Genomic DNA, 21,652 nt, shown 5'->3' with positions numbered 1-21,652 from the left:
GGATATAACTCATGGTATTAGTCCACTATGCTACATGTGAAACTGAAAAGTAAGAAGAAAATGGTTAAAATCATGTATAAATAGCGAAAACTAGTCTCAAATATCTTTTTTCTAGGTGGAGAAAAGAGAAGAACAACAAGAAGAAACTCTGGAATAGGTAATATAAAAATTAAGTGTTGAGACTTAATAATAAAAAAAAAAAAATTTTTGATTATTTTTTGTGGAGGCGTTGAATAGGAAAACAAGTGAAGAATGAAGAATAACATTACTGCTAATTGACCACACGGTGGCGCCACTGATAAAAAAGCATAAAATCGCTAAAAATGTGAAGAAAACAAGAGTAGATGTGACCTGTATGGAACCACTGTGGTAGTGGACAGTGAAGGTCCGGAAAGAAAGTTAAATAGTAGAACTCTGAATTAAATACAGTCATAGGTAAAAAATTTTAAAAAAAATTTTCTTTAAAAACTAAGATGATGATATAAAGGAAATGAAAAGATAAGTTATTAAAACACAGGGTCAAAATAAAATCAATAAAAAAGACCATTGGGCTCAATAGATTTGAGTTTGTAGATCCAAAAAACTTCCTTTCTGCATAGTGATTGAAACCTATTAGGGATGTGGTCTGGTATGTGATCAATGGGATAAATGGTGGCTTTACTGAAATCTCCGCTATGGGATCACGAATAGCACCAACGTATGCAAATCTTTTCATGGGGGTCTTTGAACAAAAGAAGGCATCATTTTATACAGAAGATACATTGATGACCTGTTCTTAATCTGGGACAATGACGTTTTAGATGTGGGTGTACTTATTTGTTCCATCCAGAATAATCCATGGGGCTTGACTTTTACCCCACATGTTAATAATCAGTCCATGGATTTTTTAGACATCACATTTTTTATCAGGGATTCCAAGATTTGCAGTAAAACGTTTTTTAAAGAGGTGGATTCTAAGGCTGGAGTCACACTAACCTGCGCAAAATACGCTCCGTAGTTTACATGCGTAATACGGATGAATGACCCCTAAATAGTGCTCCGTAGGTCATCCGTAAGCCAGGTGAGGTCGCGTATTTTGCGCATGTGTGCATCCGTATGTAATCCGTATGGCATCCGTATGGCATCCGTATGGCGAGATTTTCTCGCAGCCTTGCAAAATGGACATTTAACGGTTTTGAGGCCTGCAAACAATTTAAATCATTAGCCTGCACCCTATTTAGACACTCAGAAACAGGTGGCTGCCTCCATTCTGTCCATTTGTGACCTTGCTTTCACGAGGTGTGTTGGTGTTCTTTGTGAAACATGGCAGAGGGTCTGAGATTCAACACAACTGAGCAGGTTCTCTTTACCTGGCTTTTGTCACGGCGCTTTGGGCAACCATATCCTGTGATAGTGGATCCGCGGAGGAGGAGACGCATGTGGGTCCATCCACTTTTGAGGCAACGACTCACAAGAGGTCATTTTCACCGCCTCTATTCTTCTCTGAGGCAGCATCCGGGGAAATTCTACCAATACTGTCGCATGAGCATTTCCACATTTGATCGACTCTTGGAGACAGTGCGCCCTGGGATAACATTTCCGGACACAAGGATGCGCAAAGCGATATCTGCAGAGGAGCGACTTCTACTCACAATACGGTATGTACTACACAACCACATTCTCTATATTCCTAATGTGTGTGCTAAATTATGTTTTTGGCCTTCTTGGACAAAGTTTAATGCCCTCATCTTACTCCAAATATGTTTCAACTTACACACCAGAATGTTAGCTCTAATATGTCCAGCATATCACTTAGTCATTGTGCCACCAAATATGTGTGTGTTATTCTCTCTCAATTCCTACCAAGTTTGGTCGGCATGTAACTGATGTTTTTGGACTTTATGCATTCTAAACTTACCAATTTATGTTGTTCTACAGCTTCCTGTCCACTGGCCTGTCTTATGCCGCCCTCCACCATGAGTTTCTCATTGGAAGATCAACCATTTCAGGCATAGTGAGGTCTACATGCACAGAAATCTGGACAAGACTCCATCAAGTGGTCATGCCCGAGCCCAGGATGGAAGACTGGTTGAGGATATCAAGGGACTTTGAGGAGGACTGCCAGTTTCCAAATTGTATTGGGGCCCTGGATGGCAAACATATCCGGGTGCGTAAGCCGCCGAACTCTGGCTCCCAATTCTTCAATTATAAGCAATACTTTTCTGTTGTATTGTTGGCTCTGGTAGACCCTCAATACAAGTTTATAATTGTTGACATTGGGGCCTATGGAAGGACGGGAGACTCTAGAGTCTTCAATACTTCCATAATGGGTCGGCGGCTACGCACCAACCAGTTGGATCTACCACCACCACGCCAACTACCAGGCTCCCCCGAACAATCTGTCCCTTATGTCCTTGTGGCAGATGAGGCCTTTCAGTTATTGCGCAATGTCATGAGGCCATATCCCCGGCGCAACCTTGACCACAGGCGCAGAATTTTTAACTTGCGCCTATCACGTGCTAGGCGACTGGTGGAGTGTTCCTTTGGGATTCTTTGTGCCAAATGGCGGGTACTCCAGTCTGCCATTCAGTTGAGTGAACAAAATGTGAATGAAGTTGTGAAAGCATGTGTTGTTCTGCATAACTTCACCAGGATACATGATTGCTCCTCCTCTGATGGTGTTGTGCGTAGGCCGGACAATGTGCGCAGGGTGAGACCACCTATCATCCCTCAACGTAGATCGCTCTCTGGCCTCAAAGTGCGTGATATTTTCACTAATTACTTTATCTCACCTGAGGGGGCAACTTCTTGGCAAGAGCATGCTGTGTCTATGTTATAATTTGTTTCTTTAAGTGTGTCTAAATATATATTACTCAACCCCTTATGAGTCTATGACTGTTTCATTGCATTGGTTAGTGTATGTTAGTATGTTGACAGGGTTTTTGAAAAATCACACAGAGACGTTAACTATAGTAGACAAATTTTTAGTTTTGCCTTTTTTTTGGTTTCTTAAAGGCAAACACAATATTACCATATGAACATTTTGGCAATGGGCAAAATGGCCCTTTGTGCCTTCTTAAACTTTTTTGAAAAGTAACATTACATAACATAACCCAAAAAAACATTAGGCAATAACAACATTGCTGCATGAGAATATTAAACTAGAAAGGAAAAAAATAGGTGAGCTCCATCACCAAAAATAATGCTAAAAGATAACACTCACATTTCATCAGAATGTTTTCCAATCATAGAAATATTCCACCATGACAGGCAAGGCTACCTCACGGCTTTCAGACAGATATTACCTGTCTGTAGAACAGACAATATTTAAGCATGCTATACTGGAAAGGATGAAAAAACAAAACTCACTTGTTAAGACATAGAGAGAGCGTGATATTCTGAAGGCTGGTCGCCTTGATTTGTTACTATAGATTGCTAGCAAAAAAGGTGACTACTTCACTAAGGCGAGCACGCCTTTCCTAGGCATTAGCAAGTGAGTAGTGTATTTTCATCCTGTGACTTTACAGTATAGCGCGTTTAAATATTCTCTTTTGTACACACATGTAATATCTGTCTGAAAGGCGTGAGGTAGCCTTGCCTGTCTTGATGGATTCTTTAATATGATTGGAAGACATTGTGAAAAAATTAGAATGTAAAATTAGGTAACAACGTTTGGTGATGGAGAACACCTGTTTTTTTATTTGTATTTGGAGCACCAGTTAAACCGCACTGGACATCTACGGCCATCAGACTTATAAATCCTCATAGGTTGGGGAAGGGGAGCGTGAAAGAGCAGCCTGTGGGTGCTGCTGGACACTGTGGCCAACATCGCCCTGTGTGGGGCCATACTGTTGCCCATGATGTTGGAATTGTCCTGCCTCCTGGGACTGTTGGGGATACTGGCCATAGTATTGATGATGGTGAGGGGCATCTTGTTGGCTGTGGTAGGCACTTGGCTCATACCCACCAAGATAGCCAGATCGTCCCCAACCAGGTTGGGACCAGCCTCCAACACTGGGTGGGTACAAGTGGCCATATTGGTGGGGTTGGCTAGAGGCTGACATTTGTGGCTGCTGAATAGAAGGTTGGGTAGTGGGAGGAAGGGGTTGAGGTGTAGGCCCACGTATTAGAGGATGTTCGAACCCTGCTTGAGCAAGCATCTGTGTGGATGGTCTCATGCGCATTAGATTTCTGGGGGAGAGCTGCCACCTCTCCAGATATTTGAAAAGCTCATATGGGGTATTGGGGGGGTGCTTGCTTCAAGCAGGATCTGAAAACATCCCCTAATACGGAGCCTGACCTCACGGAAAGGGCACGGAGATAAAGGGTCAGGCTACGTGAGTAGGCCTCCTCCCCATCATCTGTAGTTACTCTAGATAAATAATTGAGCACCCCTGTGTCCACATTGGTCCTGCTCTCTTGAATAGTGACCTGGCGCCTTCTTCTTGTTCGCCGTGATGCTAGAGCAGCCTGTGGGGATCCCCTGATATGGCCAGTTGGGCTGCTGCTCAAGTTGCCCGGCTCTTCCAGGATGGGTGATGGGGCAGCAGCAGACCGTCCTGGTGGTGTTGTGTGTTGGGCAGCCAATGGGTTGTCCTGTGATGCCTCATCTTCTGCCATCCTTCTTGTAGAGGGAGAAGATGGGCCAGCCACCTCATCCCCTACAGGATCTATTATGGGCTCTGTCTCTGAGGCCATTCCTCGATCCGTAAGGTTGGATTGAGTTCTGTTATGAAATAGAACAGAGGCAATCAGAGGTATCCCAAAAAACTCATTAGTTCTACATGTGATAATGTTTTTAAAAATTTTAACCAGAATATTCTCCTCAGCAAATCTCTGACTAAACAAAAGAAAGATGATGCTGAACTCTTTAGAACAAATTTGATTACAACATTCAGTTCACAACAGAACAGGATAAGAGATGTTCTAAATAATTTATGGCCCATCATTAAGAAGGACCCCATATTTAATGGGGTCCTTCCAGACAAACCTGCTCTCACCTTCCGAAAGGCCAGGTCATTAAAGAATATTCTGGCTCCAAGTAGACTTCTACCCCAGAAGCCTACTACCCATACCATTTCATCACCAGGGATTTATAAGTGTCACCGTCCTAATTGTGCTTGCTGTCATACCATTTCACACTGCACGTCTGTGTTTGTCCACCCCATTACACTTGAAAAATTTCCCCTCAAATTCCACCTCACTTGTCATTCCTCTCATGTTATATATGTCATTTCCTGTCCTTGTCCCAGATTGTATGTAGGTCGCACTACACAAGCACTACATTGTCGCATGAATTCACACCGTCACAATATCAAAATAGGCTTCCAAAAACATGGACTTTCACGACACTTTGACACCACACATTCCAGAGATTTCAGTAAAGCCACCATTTATCCCATTGATCACATACCAGACCAGATCCCCAATAGGTTTCAATCACTATGCAGAAAGGAAGTTTTTTGGATCTACAAACTCAAATCTATTGAGCCCAATGGTCTAAATATCATCAATGATGTTTTTTATTGATTTTATTTTGACCCTGTGTTTAATATCTTATCTTTTCATTTCCTTTATATCATCATCTTAGTTTTTAAAGAAAAATTTTTTTTTTTAATTTTTTTTATATTTTTACCTATGACCGTATTTAATTCAGATTTCTACTATTTAACTTTCTTTCCGGACCTTCACTGTCCACTACCACAGTGGTTCCATACAGGTCACATCTTCTACTCTTGTTTTCTTCACATTTTTAGCGATTTTATGCTTTTTTATCAGTGGCGCCACCGTGTGGTCAATTGGCGGTAATGTTATTCTTCATTCTTCACTTGTTTTTCCTATTCAACGCCTCCACAAAAAATAATCAAAAATATATATATATATTTTTTTTTTTTTAATTAAGTCTCAACACTCAATTTTTATATTACCTATTCCAGAGAGTTTCTTCTTGTTCTTCGCCACCTAGAAAAAAGATATTTGAAACTAGTTTTAGTTATTTATACATGATTTTAACCATTTTCTTCTTACTTTTCAGTTTCACATGTAGCATAGTGGACTAATACCATGAGTTATATCCTCTGAGGCAAGTTCTAATCCACCCCAGAGCCATTTTTTAATCTTTTACCTCGTGATCCCCCCGTGTCTTTTTTTAATCACGTTTTTTATACTAACACTCTTTTTATGGCATTTTAAACATCATTTTTAATATGGTTGTAATAAAGTTTTATTGTTTTGCATGATTCATGTATATGTATCCATGCTGACGTGTCACCCCACTATTCTTGGCGCCTCCCCTTTTTTTTTTTTGTATATATACCCCTGCAATGAACTTCTGTAACATGCCCTGATGAAGTGAGCTGGGACTGGCTCAGGAAACGCGTTGGCATTAAAGATATCTTGAATTCTACCACAGCAGCACAGTCTCTTATTGCACTACCAGCCTTCTCTTTGTACCAAGTCCTTGGACCTCGTGAAGACTGCTGCAGCTGTTTTATGCGATTATAGGTGTTGTGACTCTCACAACCCTATCAGGTGAGCCTATCACTTGCTGTGCACTCATCTACTTTCCATACAGACCTACGCATTGGAAGCGCCCTGTCTCCCCCTTTTTCTTTCCAAAGCATGGTATCTATGTGAGCTTGCTTCACAGCTGTCACCAGGTTATGCCCATTTTTACAAATGACCATGCCTGGCTGGGAGTTCAGAGGCAAAAACCACATATCTGTCTGGTTTGTTATTCCTTTAAGTAACGCTGCTGCGGTGTGCGGTTTGTCTCTTAGACAAATTAGCTTCAGCAGAGCCTGTTGCAGAGCTTCATTGAGGCAGTGCTACAGAGCTTCTGAATGATGTGGACGACGTTTTCTGAGATACCAAATCGGATGGAGGAGGTGCAAGAACTGCTGTAGGAGGTGGAGGAAACCCTGATAGAAGTAGGACCTGCAATCCTCGGCATCAGGAGCACATGCTCCGTGCCAGGGTGTGGCGCGGCCCCAGCCTCCACAATGTTCACCTAGTGTGCTGTCAGGGAAATGTAACGTCCTTGGTCACTAGCGCTTGTCCATGTGTCGGTTGTTAAGTGGACCATGCCAGTAAGTGCATTGGTAGGGGCACAGGTGATGTTCCTCGACGTGTTGGTAAAGGTGGGGACGCCACACCGGGAGAAAAAGCTGCTGGGTACCAAGAGACGGTTGCCACCATGAGTCAGCGAAAATCCTCTGTGTTTACCAGCCTAAATGGCAACATTTCCACGGCAAGCTGCCAGGAAATATGCCCATTTAGCATTGGGTTGGTGGCTGGGAATATCCTGTTTTGTTCCAAGACCTGGGGTAGGTCTAGCTGAAGGCTGGGCTGGGACAAGGATTTAGAAGTGCCTGATAGTAAGTCAGAAAGTGCAAGTATAGATGCAGGGCAGGAGGCATCTGCGCCATTGTTTTGGAGAGAGGATTGGGAAGCACCTAGCACAGGGAAGAGGCAGTAATGTCACTTGAAAGCACCAGTTGTGGACCCACGCATTCAGCCTACCGAGCCGGGTGGTTAGATGACATGTGCCTGATCATGCTGGTGGTGGTTAGATTCTTAGTGATCAGGCCCCTGCTGATCTTTGCATGGCACAGGTTGCAAATGGCCATTTTATTTTAAAAAAGTCCCAGACTGGGCAACACCAAACTCTTTGACTGAGAAAATCAGGATTGTCGGTGCTCTGCGGATCAGTTGCCCACCTTCTCCCTCTGGCCACTTCACTGCCTCTTCCTGTCTGTCTCGGTGCTGCCGATCTCTCCCCCTCAGCACTGCTGCCCTTTCTCTGCATGCCAGCTTCCCAGCTTGGGTTGGTGACTTTGTTATCCACTACCTCATCTTCCACCACTGCACCTTGGTCCTCCTGCCTTCTTGATGTGATGGACACCATACCAGACTTACCACCAGAGACTGTACGTGTCCAGGAATGTGCTGGGGAACCTCGGGGGGTCCTACAGAGACGTGTGACCGCAGTAGGGAGTGTGCTGTAGGTGAGCAGGACCTGCAGCACGTGACCACCGGGGGAGTGGCTGGAGGTGGAGCAAGGCCCCAGTCTCCCGGGGATGATGGCGGGACAGGCAAGCCTGTAGGAGTTTCAAAACTAGCCGAGGTCAGAAGCCAAAGAACAGCACGGTAACCAAAGGGACAGACGAGTAAAGTGGGCAAAGACAAGCCGGGGTCGGAATTTAGAGGACGGAGCAGTACCAGACGGGCAAGTAAGAGGGGAGTCAGGGGACGTAGCCGAGGTCAAAACCAAGAGTGTAGCAGACAGTACAGAGTCAACAGGCAGATATCAAACGAGGAACAGACCGGGTCATTCACAGGCAAACATACAAAGACAGGCAATGCGCACAGAAATACATGGGTGAGCTGCCCAGCCGAGAACAGATGTATAACTGACAACCCGCACAGCACGGGCGGGTAGATGTAGCCCTGCCCCAATCAAAGAGAGGCCCCATAGTATTAACCCTAGAAGTACTGCCCAAGAACTCCTGGGCAAACCATGACACTTGACTAAACAACAAGACTTTGTGGCAACTGTGTCTCATCAGCATCTTCCTCCTTATCCCAAATTTGCCATTCCTTACCGTCATGTTCTTGTAGCCATGGCTGCTCTAAGGTTGTGCATCACTAAACAGCATGTCCTCTTTTCCCTCTTGGAACATGCAGGTTGAGAGGTCACAATCAAGAAATAATGTTGTAAAGAGCTCCTCAGAGTGTCCTAATGTGGGTTCACTAGTCTCCTGGGACTCAACATGGTGGGGATAAGGAGGTTAGGGTGAGGATTAAGTGATAAAGACTTTAGGCTGGGGAGACTGGATTGTGTAGAAGACAGTGGCTCTGACGAGCCTGCTGGAAGCATTATCCAACCGTCCACCTGTTTGCACTGCTGTGGCTTCAGAAAGTGGGACAGGAACCTATGTGCATATTTCTTGTGCTCCAGGAACAGGCATAGTCACACCTGCCCCTCGGTATCTGCGTGCACCATCATCAGCACTGCCACTTCCCCATCCCTTAACGCACGCCTTACACATTTTGTAATTGCTATGTTTCTTGAAACCAAGTTTATCTCTATATATAAAAATGAATGTGTGTGTGTGTGTATCACCAACCAATCACGAAGCATCTTTCATTTCAACAGAGCTGTTCAAAAGAAGCTGAGCTGTGATTGGTTAATATGAGCAACAGTTTTCCTTGCAAACAATCACTAAGCATCTCTCATTTCACCAGAGCTGGTTAAAAGAAGCTGAGCTGTGATTGGTTGCTATGACCAACAGTTTTCCCACTTGACAAAACCTCAGCAGACACTGATATGGTGGGAGAAATATAGCATCCCTGGGAACATAAGCTCCCAGCCACTGTCTGCCCCCTGAAAGGAGCAGAGAGCACATGACAGAAACAAATCACCCCTCCCGTGCCCATATACCCATCACACATCCTCCATCCCGTAGGCACATCTTCCCTCTTAAAGGGATCATTGGTATGGAAGTCAGAGCAAATCCATTCAGGGCTTTGGTACTGACTCCAGGCCTCTCAAAGGGATCCCCGGTATGGAAGTTAGGACAGTTCCACTCAGCTCTGTGGTTCTGACCCCAGGGTCACTTAAAGGGATCATTGGTATGGAATTTAGGGCAAATCCACTCTGCGCTTTGGTACTGACCCCAGGCCCTTCTTAAAGGGATCTCTGTGTATGGAAGTTAGGGCAAATCCATCCAGCGCTTTAATTCTGACCCCAGGCCTCTCTTAACCCCTTCATGACCCAGCCTATTTTGACCCTAATGACCTGGCCATTTTTTGCAATTCTGACCAGTGTCCCTTTATGAGGTAATAACTCTGGAAGGCTTCAATGCATCCTAGCGATTCTGAGATTATTTTTTCGTGACATATTGGGCTTCATGTTAGTGGTAAATTTAGGTCAATAATTTTTGCGTTTATTTGTGAAAAAAATGGAAATTTGGCGAAAATTTTGAAAATTTTGCAATTTTCACAATTTGAATTTTTATTCTGTTAAACCAGAGAGTTATGTGACACAAGATACTTAATAAATAACATTTCCCATATGTCTAATTTACATCAGCACAATATTGGAAACAAATTTTTTTTTTGTTAGGAAGTTATAAGGGTTAAAAGATGACCAGCGATTTCTCATTTTTACAACAAAATTTACAAAACCATTTTTTTTAAGGACCACCTCACATTTGAAGTCACTTTGAGGGGTCTATATGGTAGAAAATACGCAAAAGTGACACCATTCTAAAAACTGCAACCCTCAAGCTACTTAAAACTACATTCAAGAAGATTATTAACCCTTCAGGTGCGTCACAGGAACTAAAGCAACGTGGAAGGAAAAAAATGGACATTTTAATTTTTCCAACAAAAATTTTCTTTTAGCATCAATTTTTTCATTTTCACATGGGTAACAGGATAAAATGGATCCCAAAATTTGTTGGGCAATTTCTCCTGAGTACACCGATACCTCATATGTGGTCATAAACCACTGTTTGGGCGCACGGCAGGGCTCAGAAGGGAAGGAGCGCCATTTGACTTTTTGAATGGAAAATGTGCTGGAATATTTAGCGGTTGCCATGTCGCATTTGGAGAGCCCCTGTGTGCCTAAACATTGGAGCTCCCCCACAAGTGACCCCATTTTGGAAACTAGACCCTCCAAGGAACTTATCTAGATGCATAGTGAGCACTTTGAACCCCCAGGTGCTTCACAAATTGATCTGTAAAAAAAAGGACTTTTTTTAAAATTTTCTTTTAGCCTCAGTTTTTTTATTTTCACATGGGGAACAGGATAAAGTGGATCCTAAAATTTGTTGGGCAATTTCTCCTGAGTACACCGATACCTCATATGTGGTCATAAACTACTGTTTGGGCGCACGGCAGGGCCCGGAAGGGAAGGAGCACCATTTGACTTTTTGAATGGAAAATTAGCTCCAATCGTTAGCGGACACCATGTTGCGTTTGGAGAGTCCCTGTGTAGCTAAACATTGGAGCTCCCCCACAAGTGACCCCATTTTGGAAACTAGACCCCCCAAGGAACTTATCTAGATGTGTGGTGGGCACTTTGAACCCCCAAGTGCTTCACAGAAGTTTATAACGCAGAGCAGTGAAAAAGTGAAAATAAAAAAATCATTTTTTTTCCTCAAAAATGATTTTTTTAGCCCGCTATTTTTTTACTTTCACAAGGCTAACAGGAGAAATTGGACCACAAAAATTGTTCTTCAATTTGTCCTGAGTACACCGATGCCCCATATGTGGGGGGGAACCATTGTTTGGGCGCATGGGAGAGCTCAGAAGGGAAGGAGCACGATTTTGGAATGCAGACTTTGATGGAATGTTCTGCAGGCATCATGTTGCGTTTTCAGAGCCCCTGATATGCCTAAACAGTAGAAACCCCCCACAAGTGACCCCATTTTGGAAACTAGACCCCCCCCTAGGAGCTTATCTAGATATGTAGTGAGTACTTTGAACCTCCAAGTGCTTCACAGAAGTTTATAAACGCAGAGCCATGGAAATAAAAAATATTTTTTTTTCCTCAAAAATGATGTGTTAGCCCGCTATTTTTTATTTTCAAAAGGGTAACAGGATAAATTGGACCCCTAAAGTTTTTGTTCAGTTTGTCCTGAGTACGCTGGTACCCCATATGTGGGGGGGAACCACTGTTTGGGTGCACGGCAGGGCTCAGAAGGGAAGGAGGGCCATTTGACTTTTTGAATGGAAAATTAGCTCCAATCGTTAGCAGACACCATGTCGTGTTTGGAGAGCCCCTGTGTGCCTAAACTTTGGAGCTCCCCACAAATGACCCCATTTTGGAAACTAGACCCCCTAAGGAACTTTTTTATATCTCAATTTCTGCCACAAATTTGTGCAGACATAACAAAGGCAAATAGGCAAAAATAGATGAATCAATAAAACCAATCATTTATTAATAAATTTCATAAAAAAATTTTTTACAAGGAAATTTCTATAAAAAACCAAGGTACAAATGTAATGATAAATGCTCACAGAGTTCAGCTTTATACAACATAATCACATATCATACAAACATTTTTTTCAATCTTTTTTTTCTTTTTTTTCCCCATACAAATAATGTTCATTACTTAGGCATAAATTCATATAGCTATATATATTAAACTTCCATCTGAATGTTTAAGGAAAAAGCCCAATAGTTCTAAAAGCAGAAGGATCACATCCTTAAATAGTGTAAAATACACACTGCTGAAAGTAAGTAACAATTTCGCTGAGCTCCCTACATTATATGTCTGCCGTAGTGATCAAAGGCAGAGCTATCTAATCCTTATTGGAATAATCACAGTGCATTAATGCTCAAATAGTAGCGACTTTTGCTCTCAGCGTTTCTTTTATCAATTGCAAATACTTACAAACACAGATACAAACATTTGTACCTTGGTTTTTTTAGAAATTTCCTTGTAAAAAAAAAAAAAAAATTTTTTTATGAAATGTATTAATAAATGATTGGTTTTATTGATTCATCTATTTTTGCCTATTTGCCTTTGTTATGTCTGCACAAATTTGTGGCAGAAATTGAGATATAATATAATGTATTGAGGTGGCTATTATTTTTGGACTAATTTGTTATGTATAAAAAAAACCCTAAGGAACTTATCTAGATGCATAGTGGGCACTTTGAACCCCCAGGTGCTTCACAGAAGTGTATAACGCAGAGCCAAGAAAATAAAAATATTTTTTTTCCCTCAAAAAATGATTTTTTAGCCCGCTATTTTTTATTTTCACAATTTTAACAGGAGAAATTGGTCCGCAAAAGTTGTTGTACAGTTTTTCCTGAGTACGCTGGTGCCCCATATGTGGGGGGGAACCACTATTTGGGCACACGTCGGGGCTCGTAAGCGAAGTAGTGACGTTTTGAAATGCCGACTTGATGGAATGGTCTGCGGGCGTCTTGTTACATTTGCAGAGCCTCTGATGTGCCTAAACAGTGGAAACCCCCCACAAGTGACCCTATTTTGGAAACTAGACCACCCAAGGAACTTATCTAGATGCATAGTGAGCACTATGAACCCCCAAGTGCTTCACAGAAGTTTCTAACGCAGAGCCATGAAAATTAAAAAAAAAAATTTCTTCCTCAAAAAATGATTTTTTAGCCTGCAATTTTTTATTTTCACAAGGGTAACAGGAGAAATTGGACCCCAAAAGTTGTTGTACAGTTTGTCCTGAGTACGCTGGTAACCCATATGTGGGGGGGAACCACTGTTCGGGCACACGTCGGGGCTCGGAAGGGAAGTAGTGACGTTTTGAAATGCCGACTTGATGGAATGGTCTGCGAGCGTCATGTTACATTTGCAGAGCCTCTGATGTGCCTGAACAGTGGAAACCCCCCACAAGTGACCCCATTTTGGAAACTAGACCACCCAAGGAACTTATCTAGATGTGTGGTGAGCACTTTAAACCCCCAAGTGCTTCACAGAAGTTTATAACGCAGAGCCGTGAAAATAAAATAAAAAAATTTCCACAAAAATCATTTTTTTAGCCCCCAATTTTTTATTTTCCCAAGGGTAACAGGAGAAATTAGACCCCCAATGTTGTAGTGCAATTTTTCCTGAGTACGCTGATACCCCATATGTGGGGGTAAACCACTGTTTGGGCACACGTCGGGGCTCGGAATGGAAGGAGCGCTGTTTGACTTTTTGAACGTAAAATTGGCTGGAATAAATCGTGGCGCCATGTCGCGTTCGGAGACCCTGTGATGTGCCTAAACAGTCGAAACCCCTCAATTCTAACTAACTCTAACCCCAACACACCCCTAACCCAACCCTAATCATAACCCTAACCACAACCCTAACTCCAACACACCCCTAACCCTAATCCCAACTCTAACCCTAACCACAAGCCCAACCCTAATCCCAACCCACCCCTAACCCTAATCTTAACCCTAATTCCAACCCTAACCCTAATTGCACCCCTAACCCCACCCCTAACCCTAATTCCACCCCTAAACCTAATTCCAACTCTAACCCTAATTCTAACCCTATTTCTAACCCTAATTCCAGCCCTAACCCTATTTCTAACCCTAATTCCAACCCTAACCCTATTTCTAACCCTAATTCCAACCCTAACCCTAATTCCAACCCTAACCCTAATGGAAAAATAAAAATATTATTTTATCATGTGTGCCTACCTATGGGGGTGATAAACGGGGGGGTGTATTTACTTTTTTTTTCATTTTGATCACTGTGAGAGTTTATCACAGTGATCAAAACGAATTGGCAGCCGGCAAATTCATGGGCGCCGCCATTTACCAAGATGGCGGCGCCCATGATCCGGGACCCCTGGAGCCACAGGAGGACATCGGAGGTACCGGGGGTGAGGAGGGGGATCGGAAGGTGAGGGGAGGGGGATCAGATGACGATCGCCCCCGCCAGTCGGTGGGGGGGGTCGGGTCTTGGCGTCCAGCCATGTCCGATGCTATTGCAGCATCGACCATGGCTGGATTGTAATATTTCACCAAATTTCATTAGTGAAATATTACAAATCCCTCTGATTGGCTGTTTCACTTTTAACAGCCAATCAGAGCGATCGTAGGTACATGGGGCTAAGCCACGCCCCCTGGGGTTAACTCTAAGGTGTCCTCTGTGTGCGGGTCGGGTGACCTTTCAGTGACCCCGGTCGGGAAGGGGTTAAAGGGATCCCCGGTATGGAAGTCAGGGCAATTGCCTTCAAATGCTCTGGTACTGACCCCAGGCTCTCTTAAAGGGATCTCCTGTATGGTAGTTAGGGCAAATCCCTTGGCGCTCTGATTCTGATCCCAGGCTCTCTTAAAGGGTTCCCCGGTATGGAAGTTACGGCAAATCCACTCAGCGCTCAGGTTCTGACCCAAGTCACCTTTTAAAGGGATCCTCGGTACGGAAGTGAGGGAAAATCCACTCTACGCTTTGGTACTGACCCCGGGCATCTCTTAAAGGGATCTCCGGTATGGAAGTTAGGGTAAATCCCTCAGCGCTCTGATTCTCACCCCAGGCTTCTATTAAAGGTATCATTAGTATGGAAGTCAGGGCAAATCCACTCAGCGCTCTGGTTCTGACACCAGGCCTCTCTTAAAGGGATCCCCAGTATGGAAGTTAGGACCGTTCCACTTAGCGCTCTGGTTCTGACTCCAGGCTGACGGCATGATGTGGGAAATTAGTGATAGTTGTCCGGTGGCTCTGGCTGATGGGATGATGTGGGATATTAGGGGTAGTAGTCCGGTAGCTCTGACTGACGGGATGATCTGGGATATTAGTGGTGGTAGTGCGGTGGCTCTGGCTGATGGGACGATGTGGGATATTATGGGTAGTAGTCCGGTAGCTCTGACGGGATGATGTGGGATATTATGGTTAGTAGTCCGGTAGCTCTGGCTGACGGGATGATGTGGGATATTATAGTGAATGTGGCTATGCAGAGTGGGCAGGGCTATACACTCAGCTTTATATATATAGATAGATATAATCATTATAATTTGTTATAACTAACCGTAGTTAGTTACTATGCCCGGGCAGCGCCAGGTTCTTCAGCTAGTTTTTAATAAAAGAAAAACTATGGGTTACCTTCAGCAATCAATGCGGTTTTTGTGAGTTTATTCCACCGCAATGTAACAGAAAGAACGCAAAAGTGAATGGATGACATTCAAATTCAATCCAGAAAAATGTTTCAATGCCTTTTCTCAGTTTTAAAGATCACAGAAATGTTCACAGACCACTTAACATTGTATGTCTGAGAAATGAGAGCCTACAACATTTTTAAAAGCTTTTTAGCAGTTTTAGAGATCACAGAAATGTTCACAGACAACGTAACACTGTATGTCTGAGAAATGGGAGCTTACAACATTTTTAAAAGCTTTTTAGCAGTTTTAGAGATCACAGAAATGTTCACAGACCACGTAACACTGTACATCTGAGAAATGGAAGTCTTCATTTTTAAAAGCTTTTTCTCAGTTTTAGAGATCACAGAAATGTACTCCACACTAAGGAATAGTGTATGGCTGAGAAATGTAGCCCAGGAAAATGTTTCAACAAATTTTGGGTGTGTTATATAACACAAAAAAGGAACTCAAAGCACGTAATACTTGATGGATTAAAATATGTTCAATTTTTTTCAGCCAACTCAAAAAAAAAAAGCTATGTACTTGCCAACGAACTACACAGGCCTAATATCACGACTCTGTTGTTGGGGTAACGAAAAATACCAAACATACAAATATTCTAACACATATAACAGAGAAATGCATCGGGGAATGGAGGATGGGGTTAAACCAAAGTAGGAGAAAAAAGGGAATTATCACACACTTAAAACCTAGGAACAGTCACAGATAAATCCATTACCACTATTCCAATAGCCATCAAAAACCTCCAGCCATGCAGCATAAACTAGCTCTTACAATGAGTGCTAGGCAGGACTCAGTTTATATAGGAGATGGGAGTGGCTAACAGTGCACAGCTGAGAGCCTAAACTCACCAGGAGCTCTCAACAGAACAGATTATCACCTGCACTGCCCAAAAAAATTTACACCATTTAATAAAAAAGTGAAGTGCTTCTAATCAGTGCAGGAGTAGGAGAAATCAGGCGCTGTGTTCTTCAGGCTTTTCTGTCGCGGTAAACCCGTGACACCTAATCCCTGTCTACATACTAGATCCTGTCACTCTCCCTGCTCTTGTGACTGTCTACCTGCCTAGGCTACATGCAGATTGCATGTGATACAAACGATTATCCCATATAAGGGTTGTTAGTATGATGGCTCAGCTTCAGCACCAGTATCAACACTACAGGCCTCTGATATTATACTGTGCACACACAGGCCTAGATAGGCACTTTCTCCCTCCAATACAAAGTGTTACAGAGCTGTGCAATGGCGTCAGTGTGCCAAGCTGGGCGGCGTCTGTTCTATTATAATGCTTGATTATGTCAGACGGCCAGCCAATCACAGTAATGCCACAACCAAAATGGCTAAGGCATTACATTAACTCACAGGCAATCCCTGCATGCTTATTGGCTGCGTAACAGGTGCCAAAGATGTGGGAGAGGATTTGAGTTTTACATCAAACACCGCCCATTACTCACCGAGTAATGAGCACATCCGAGCACCGTGTGTCATGTCGGACGCTGTTCACACCACAGCGTCCGGCAGGCAGCGGTAGTTCCATCTCCGTCCACTATAGCCTCAGTGGCGCCGGCTTGATTTTACTCAGGTTATCTGGGGTTAATCTAGCTGGAAATCAGGTGGGATGTTTGGTCACGCCCACGGTCTTTAAATAGTCGTGCTGGCCTGTGAGCGTCGCCGATTATAGCTTGTGTTTTGTGCCAAGTGGTTTCCGGTCTGGAGAGGAGGTGTTGGAGAGAGAAATTCATATCTGGTGTCGTATGATCCGTTGTTACCTTTTCGCCTTCCTATATTTGTGCTTTGTTTTGCCCTGTTCACATTATAGTATTGTCCTGTGTGTATGCGGCGCGGTGTGGTTTGAGTTCTCCCTGTCTGTCATTACTGTGTGGGTTTTGGTGGTTGGACAACTCACTGGGTGGAGGGTTCAGCTTAGGGCTGAGCAGGAGATAAGGAGAGGCTGGAGGCTCAGGCATTTGCACCTTTAGCAAAAACCCTGGGTTGAGGGTCAGACAGGGTTTTCCCTAGTTTGAGGGACTCCGCAGGGGCCCGGGTTTGTCAGCCTCCTTTGACCTAAGCCCCGCATAACACCGTGATACCGAGTATCACCAAGCACGTTTGCTCATCCCTAATTATTACATACTGTATAACTTAATTTATGGACATCTATGAATTTATTTATTTTCCTGTGTGGATTGGATGGGTTGTTATCTTTCATGTCAGTAGTACCTTTACAAATATATTTATTTATAAAATTGTTGACGTGTTGAATACTTATTTCACTTGCTGTATATTTGCGGTCTGTACCATTCACATCTAATCACTCCTCGTCTCCTCTAAGAGAAAGTAGAGTGGTATATATTGTCTGTTCTCTGTATCATACAAGTGTATACCCTAATCACACCGAACTTCCTCCAGGAGACAGTAGAGCAATTATATACACAATGGACACATTTGTAGATGCTCCTAAATTTAAGACTGTAAATCTGGACCTGGGGGCAGAAGATGCCTGAAGTGTATCACACATTGCACGCAAGAATGAGCTGAACATCTAATTAGCAAATCTATCAGAAAGTTACAAAGAGGTTAATTGTAGTTACACAGGACCCACATTTACATCTTCTTCCCTGACCATCTCCCTGTGTGACCGCTCCTCTGATGTCAAAGCTCTGGTTCTGGTTATATTTTAGGTTGATATGGGAGATATCACAGAGAGATGGACTAGAATCTCCCACAAATGACATTACAAAGGTGAGTGCCTGCCCTCCAATGCTTCTATTACTCTCTATTACAATTTATTACTCCATGTTATCAGTCATTACTGGGGAGAGGAGACTGTAGGTGTCACGACACAGCTGTCAGGGGACCAGGGGGTCCTTCCCTGTTCTTAAAACTAGGGGGCGCCCTAGCTCGTCCTACTCCCCGGGATACTTCTGAAGGTGAAGAATCCGGGGCCTCCACCCTTTCCTTATCTCCTGAGTTAGCCCTCCGTCTGTTCTCTTCCGTCACCCAGGGAAGAGGGGCGCTACTGTGCACCGAAGTACACCAACCCGTCAAACAAGGCAATACGAAAACTCCAGGCATACAAAATAATCACTCACATATAACAGAGGAATGCAATGCGGCATTGAAGTAGGGGAATAAACCAAAATAGAGAAAGATAGGGAATTACCACACATACAAACCAAGCAACAGTCACAGATAACTCCTCTCCATCAGTTAGCCATGCTGCAAATGCTAGCACTGACAAGGATTTGTAATAGAGCCCAGATTATAAAGGGGAAAGGAGTGACTAAGTCAGCTCAGCTGCGAGCACAGAGATATCCAACATGGCTGATTAAAATGAAGAATTGCTTCTTCTCAGCGCCAGAGTAGGAGCAATCAGAAGCTGCGGTCTTTCTAATTCCACGCTGTCACGGTAACCCCATGATAGTAGGACAGTTGAGTACAATCTATTACTCCCTGTTATCAGCCATTACTGGGGAGAGGAGACTGTAGGACAGGTGAGTACAATCTATTAATCCCTGTTATCAGCCATTACTGGGGAGAGGAGACTGTAGGACAGGTGACTACAATCTATTACTCAATGTTATCAGCCATTACTGAGGAGAGGAGACTGTAGGACAGGTGAGTACAATCTATTACTCCCTGTTATCAGCTATTACTGGGGAGAGGAGACTGTAGGACAGGTGACTACAATCTATTACTCCCTGTTATCAGCCATTACTGGGGAGAGGAGACTGTAGGACAGGTGTCTACAATCTATTACTCCCTGTTATCAGCCATAACTGGGGAGAGGAGACTGTAGGACAGGTGAGTACAATCTATTACTCCCGGTTATCAGCCATTACTGGGGAGAGGAGACTGTAGGACAGGTGAGTACAATCTATTAATCCCTGTTATCAGCCATTACTGGGGAGAGGAGACTGTAGGACAGGTGACTACAATCTATTACTCCCTGTTATCAGCCATTACTGAGGAGAGGAGACTGTAGGACAGGTGAGTACAATCTATTACTCCCTGTTATCAGCTATTACTGGGGAGAAGAGACTGTAGGACAGGTGAGTACAATCTATTACTCCCTGTTATCAATCATTACTGGGGGGAGGAGACTGTAGGACAGGTGACTGCAATCTATTACTCCCTGTTATCAGCTATTACTGGGGAGAGGAGACTGTAGGACAGGTGACTACAATCTATTACTCCCTGTTATCAGCCATTACTGGGGAGAGGAGACTGTAGGACAGGTGACTACAATCTATTACTCCCTGTTATCAGCTATTACTGGGGAGAGGAGACTGTAGGACAGGTGAGTACAATCTATTGCTCCCTGTTATCAGCCATTACTGGGGAGAGGAGACTGTAGGACAGGTAACTACAATCTATTACTCCCTGTTATCAGCCATTACTGGGGAGAGGAGACTGTAGGACAGGTAAGTACAATCTATTACTCTGTTATCAGCCATTACTGGGGAGAGGAGACTGTAGGACAGGTGAGTACAATCTATTACTCCCTGTTATCAGCCATTACTGGGGGGAGGAGACTGTAGGACAGGTGAGTACAATCTATTACTCCCTGTTATCAGACATTACTGGGGAGAGGAGACTGTAGGACAGGTGAGTACAATCTATTATATTGGGGAGAGATGACTGTAGGACATGTGACTACCTGAAAGTTAAGAAAAAAGAGTTAGATTATACACCCGGTCCGATGGGTGTACCGGTCCGGCGCCTCCTATCTTTATACGATGCAGTCCTCTTTTGTCCTTCCTGTCGTGGCTCCTGTGCAGGCGCACTGCTCTGCCCTGTTGAGGGCAGAGCAGAGTCCTGCAGTGTGCAGACGCGGAGAGAGGTCCGGCGCCTGAGCACTGCAGTATTCTGCTCTGCCCAAAAAATGTGGTAGTCAGTAATAGTTACTTTTTTTACACCAAGCATAGGGGAAAAATTGTGGAATCAATCAATTCTGAGGGAAAAAATTATGGAATCACCCTGTAAATTTTCATTCTCAAAACTAACACCTGCATCAAATTAGATCTGCTCATTAGTCTGCATCTAAAAAGGAGTGATCACACCTTGGAGAGTTGTTGCACTAAGTGGACTGACATGAATCATGGCTTCAACACGAGAGATGTCAATTGAAACAAAGGAGAGGAATATCAAACTCTTAAAAGAGGGTAAATCATCACGAAATGTTGCAAAAGATGTTGGTTGTTAACAGTCAACTGTGTCTAAAATCTGGACCAAATACAAACAACATGGGAAGGTTGTTAAAGGCAAACATACTGGTAGGCCAAGGAAGACATCAAAGTGTCAAGACCAGAAACTTAAAGCAATATGTCTCCAAAACAGGAATATGCACAACAAAACAAGTGAGGAACGAATGGGAGGAAACTGGAGTTAACGTCTGTGACTGAACTGTAAGAAACTGCCTAAAGGAAATGGGGTTTACATACAGAAAAGCTAAACAAAAGCCAGCATTAACACCTAAACAGAAAAAACAAGGTTATAATGGGCTAAGGAAAAGGAATCGTGGACTGTGGATGACTGGATGAAAGTCATATTCAGTGATGAATCGCGAATCTGCATTGGGCAAGGTGATGATGCTGGAACTTTTGTTTGGTGCCGTTTCAATGAGGTTTATAAAGATGACTGCCTGAAGAGAACATGCAAATTTCCACAGTCATTGATGATATGGGGCTGCATGTCGGGTAAAGGCACTGGGGAGATGGCTGTCATTACATCTTCAATAAATACACAAGTTTATGTTGATATTATGGACACTTTTTTCTTATCCCATCAATTAAAAGGATGTTTGGGGATGATGAAATCATTTTTCCAGATGGTAATGCATCCTGCCATAGAGCAAAAACTGTGCAAACATTCCTTGAAAAAAGACACATAAGGTCAATGTCATGGCCTGCAAATAGTCCGGATCTCAATCCAATTGAAAATCTTTGGTGGAAGTTGAAGAAAATGGTCCATGACAAGGCTCCAACCTGCAAAGCTGATCTGGAACAGCAGTCAGAGAAAGTTGGAGCCAGA

The 21,652-nt window shown here is 43.4% G+C and overlaps 1 protein-coding gene across 2 annotated transcripts in view; it reads left to right on the top strand.

Moving 5' to 3' along the window:
* PPP1R26 (protein phosphatase 1 regulatory subunit 26) overlaps nucleotides 1–21,652 on the top strand; it is a 51,651-nt gene that overhangs the window by 28,125 nt on the left and 1,874 nt on the right. For both annotated transcript variants that reach the window (XM_073559460.1, XM_073559459.1), the window contains exon 4: nucleotides 18,301–18,361. In XM_073559460.1, the coding sequence (XP_073415561.1) occupies nucleotides 18,301–18,351 (51 nt within the window). In that variant the 3' untranslated portion in view covers nucleotides 18,352–18,361. The remainder of the gene's footprint in view (nucleotides 1–18,300; nucleotides 18,362–21,652) is intronic.

The sequence above is a fragment of the Dendrobates tinctorius genome, unplaced genomic scaffold (genome assembly GCF_039654945.1).
Source record: "Dendrobates tinctorius isolate UK_male_01 unplaced genomic scaffold, ASM3965494v1 ptg000013l, whole genome shotgun sequence".
Lineage (NCBI taxonomy): Eukaryota > Metazoa > Chordata > Amphibia > Anura > Dendrobatidae > Dendrobates > Dendrobates tinctorius.
Note: the sequence above shows the minus strand (reverse complement) of the source record. Positions and strands in the feature narration are given on the sequence as shown.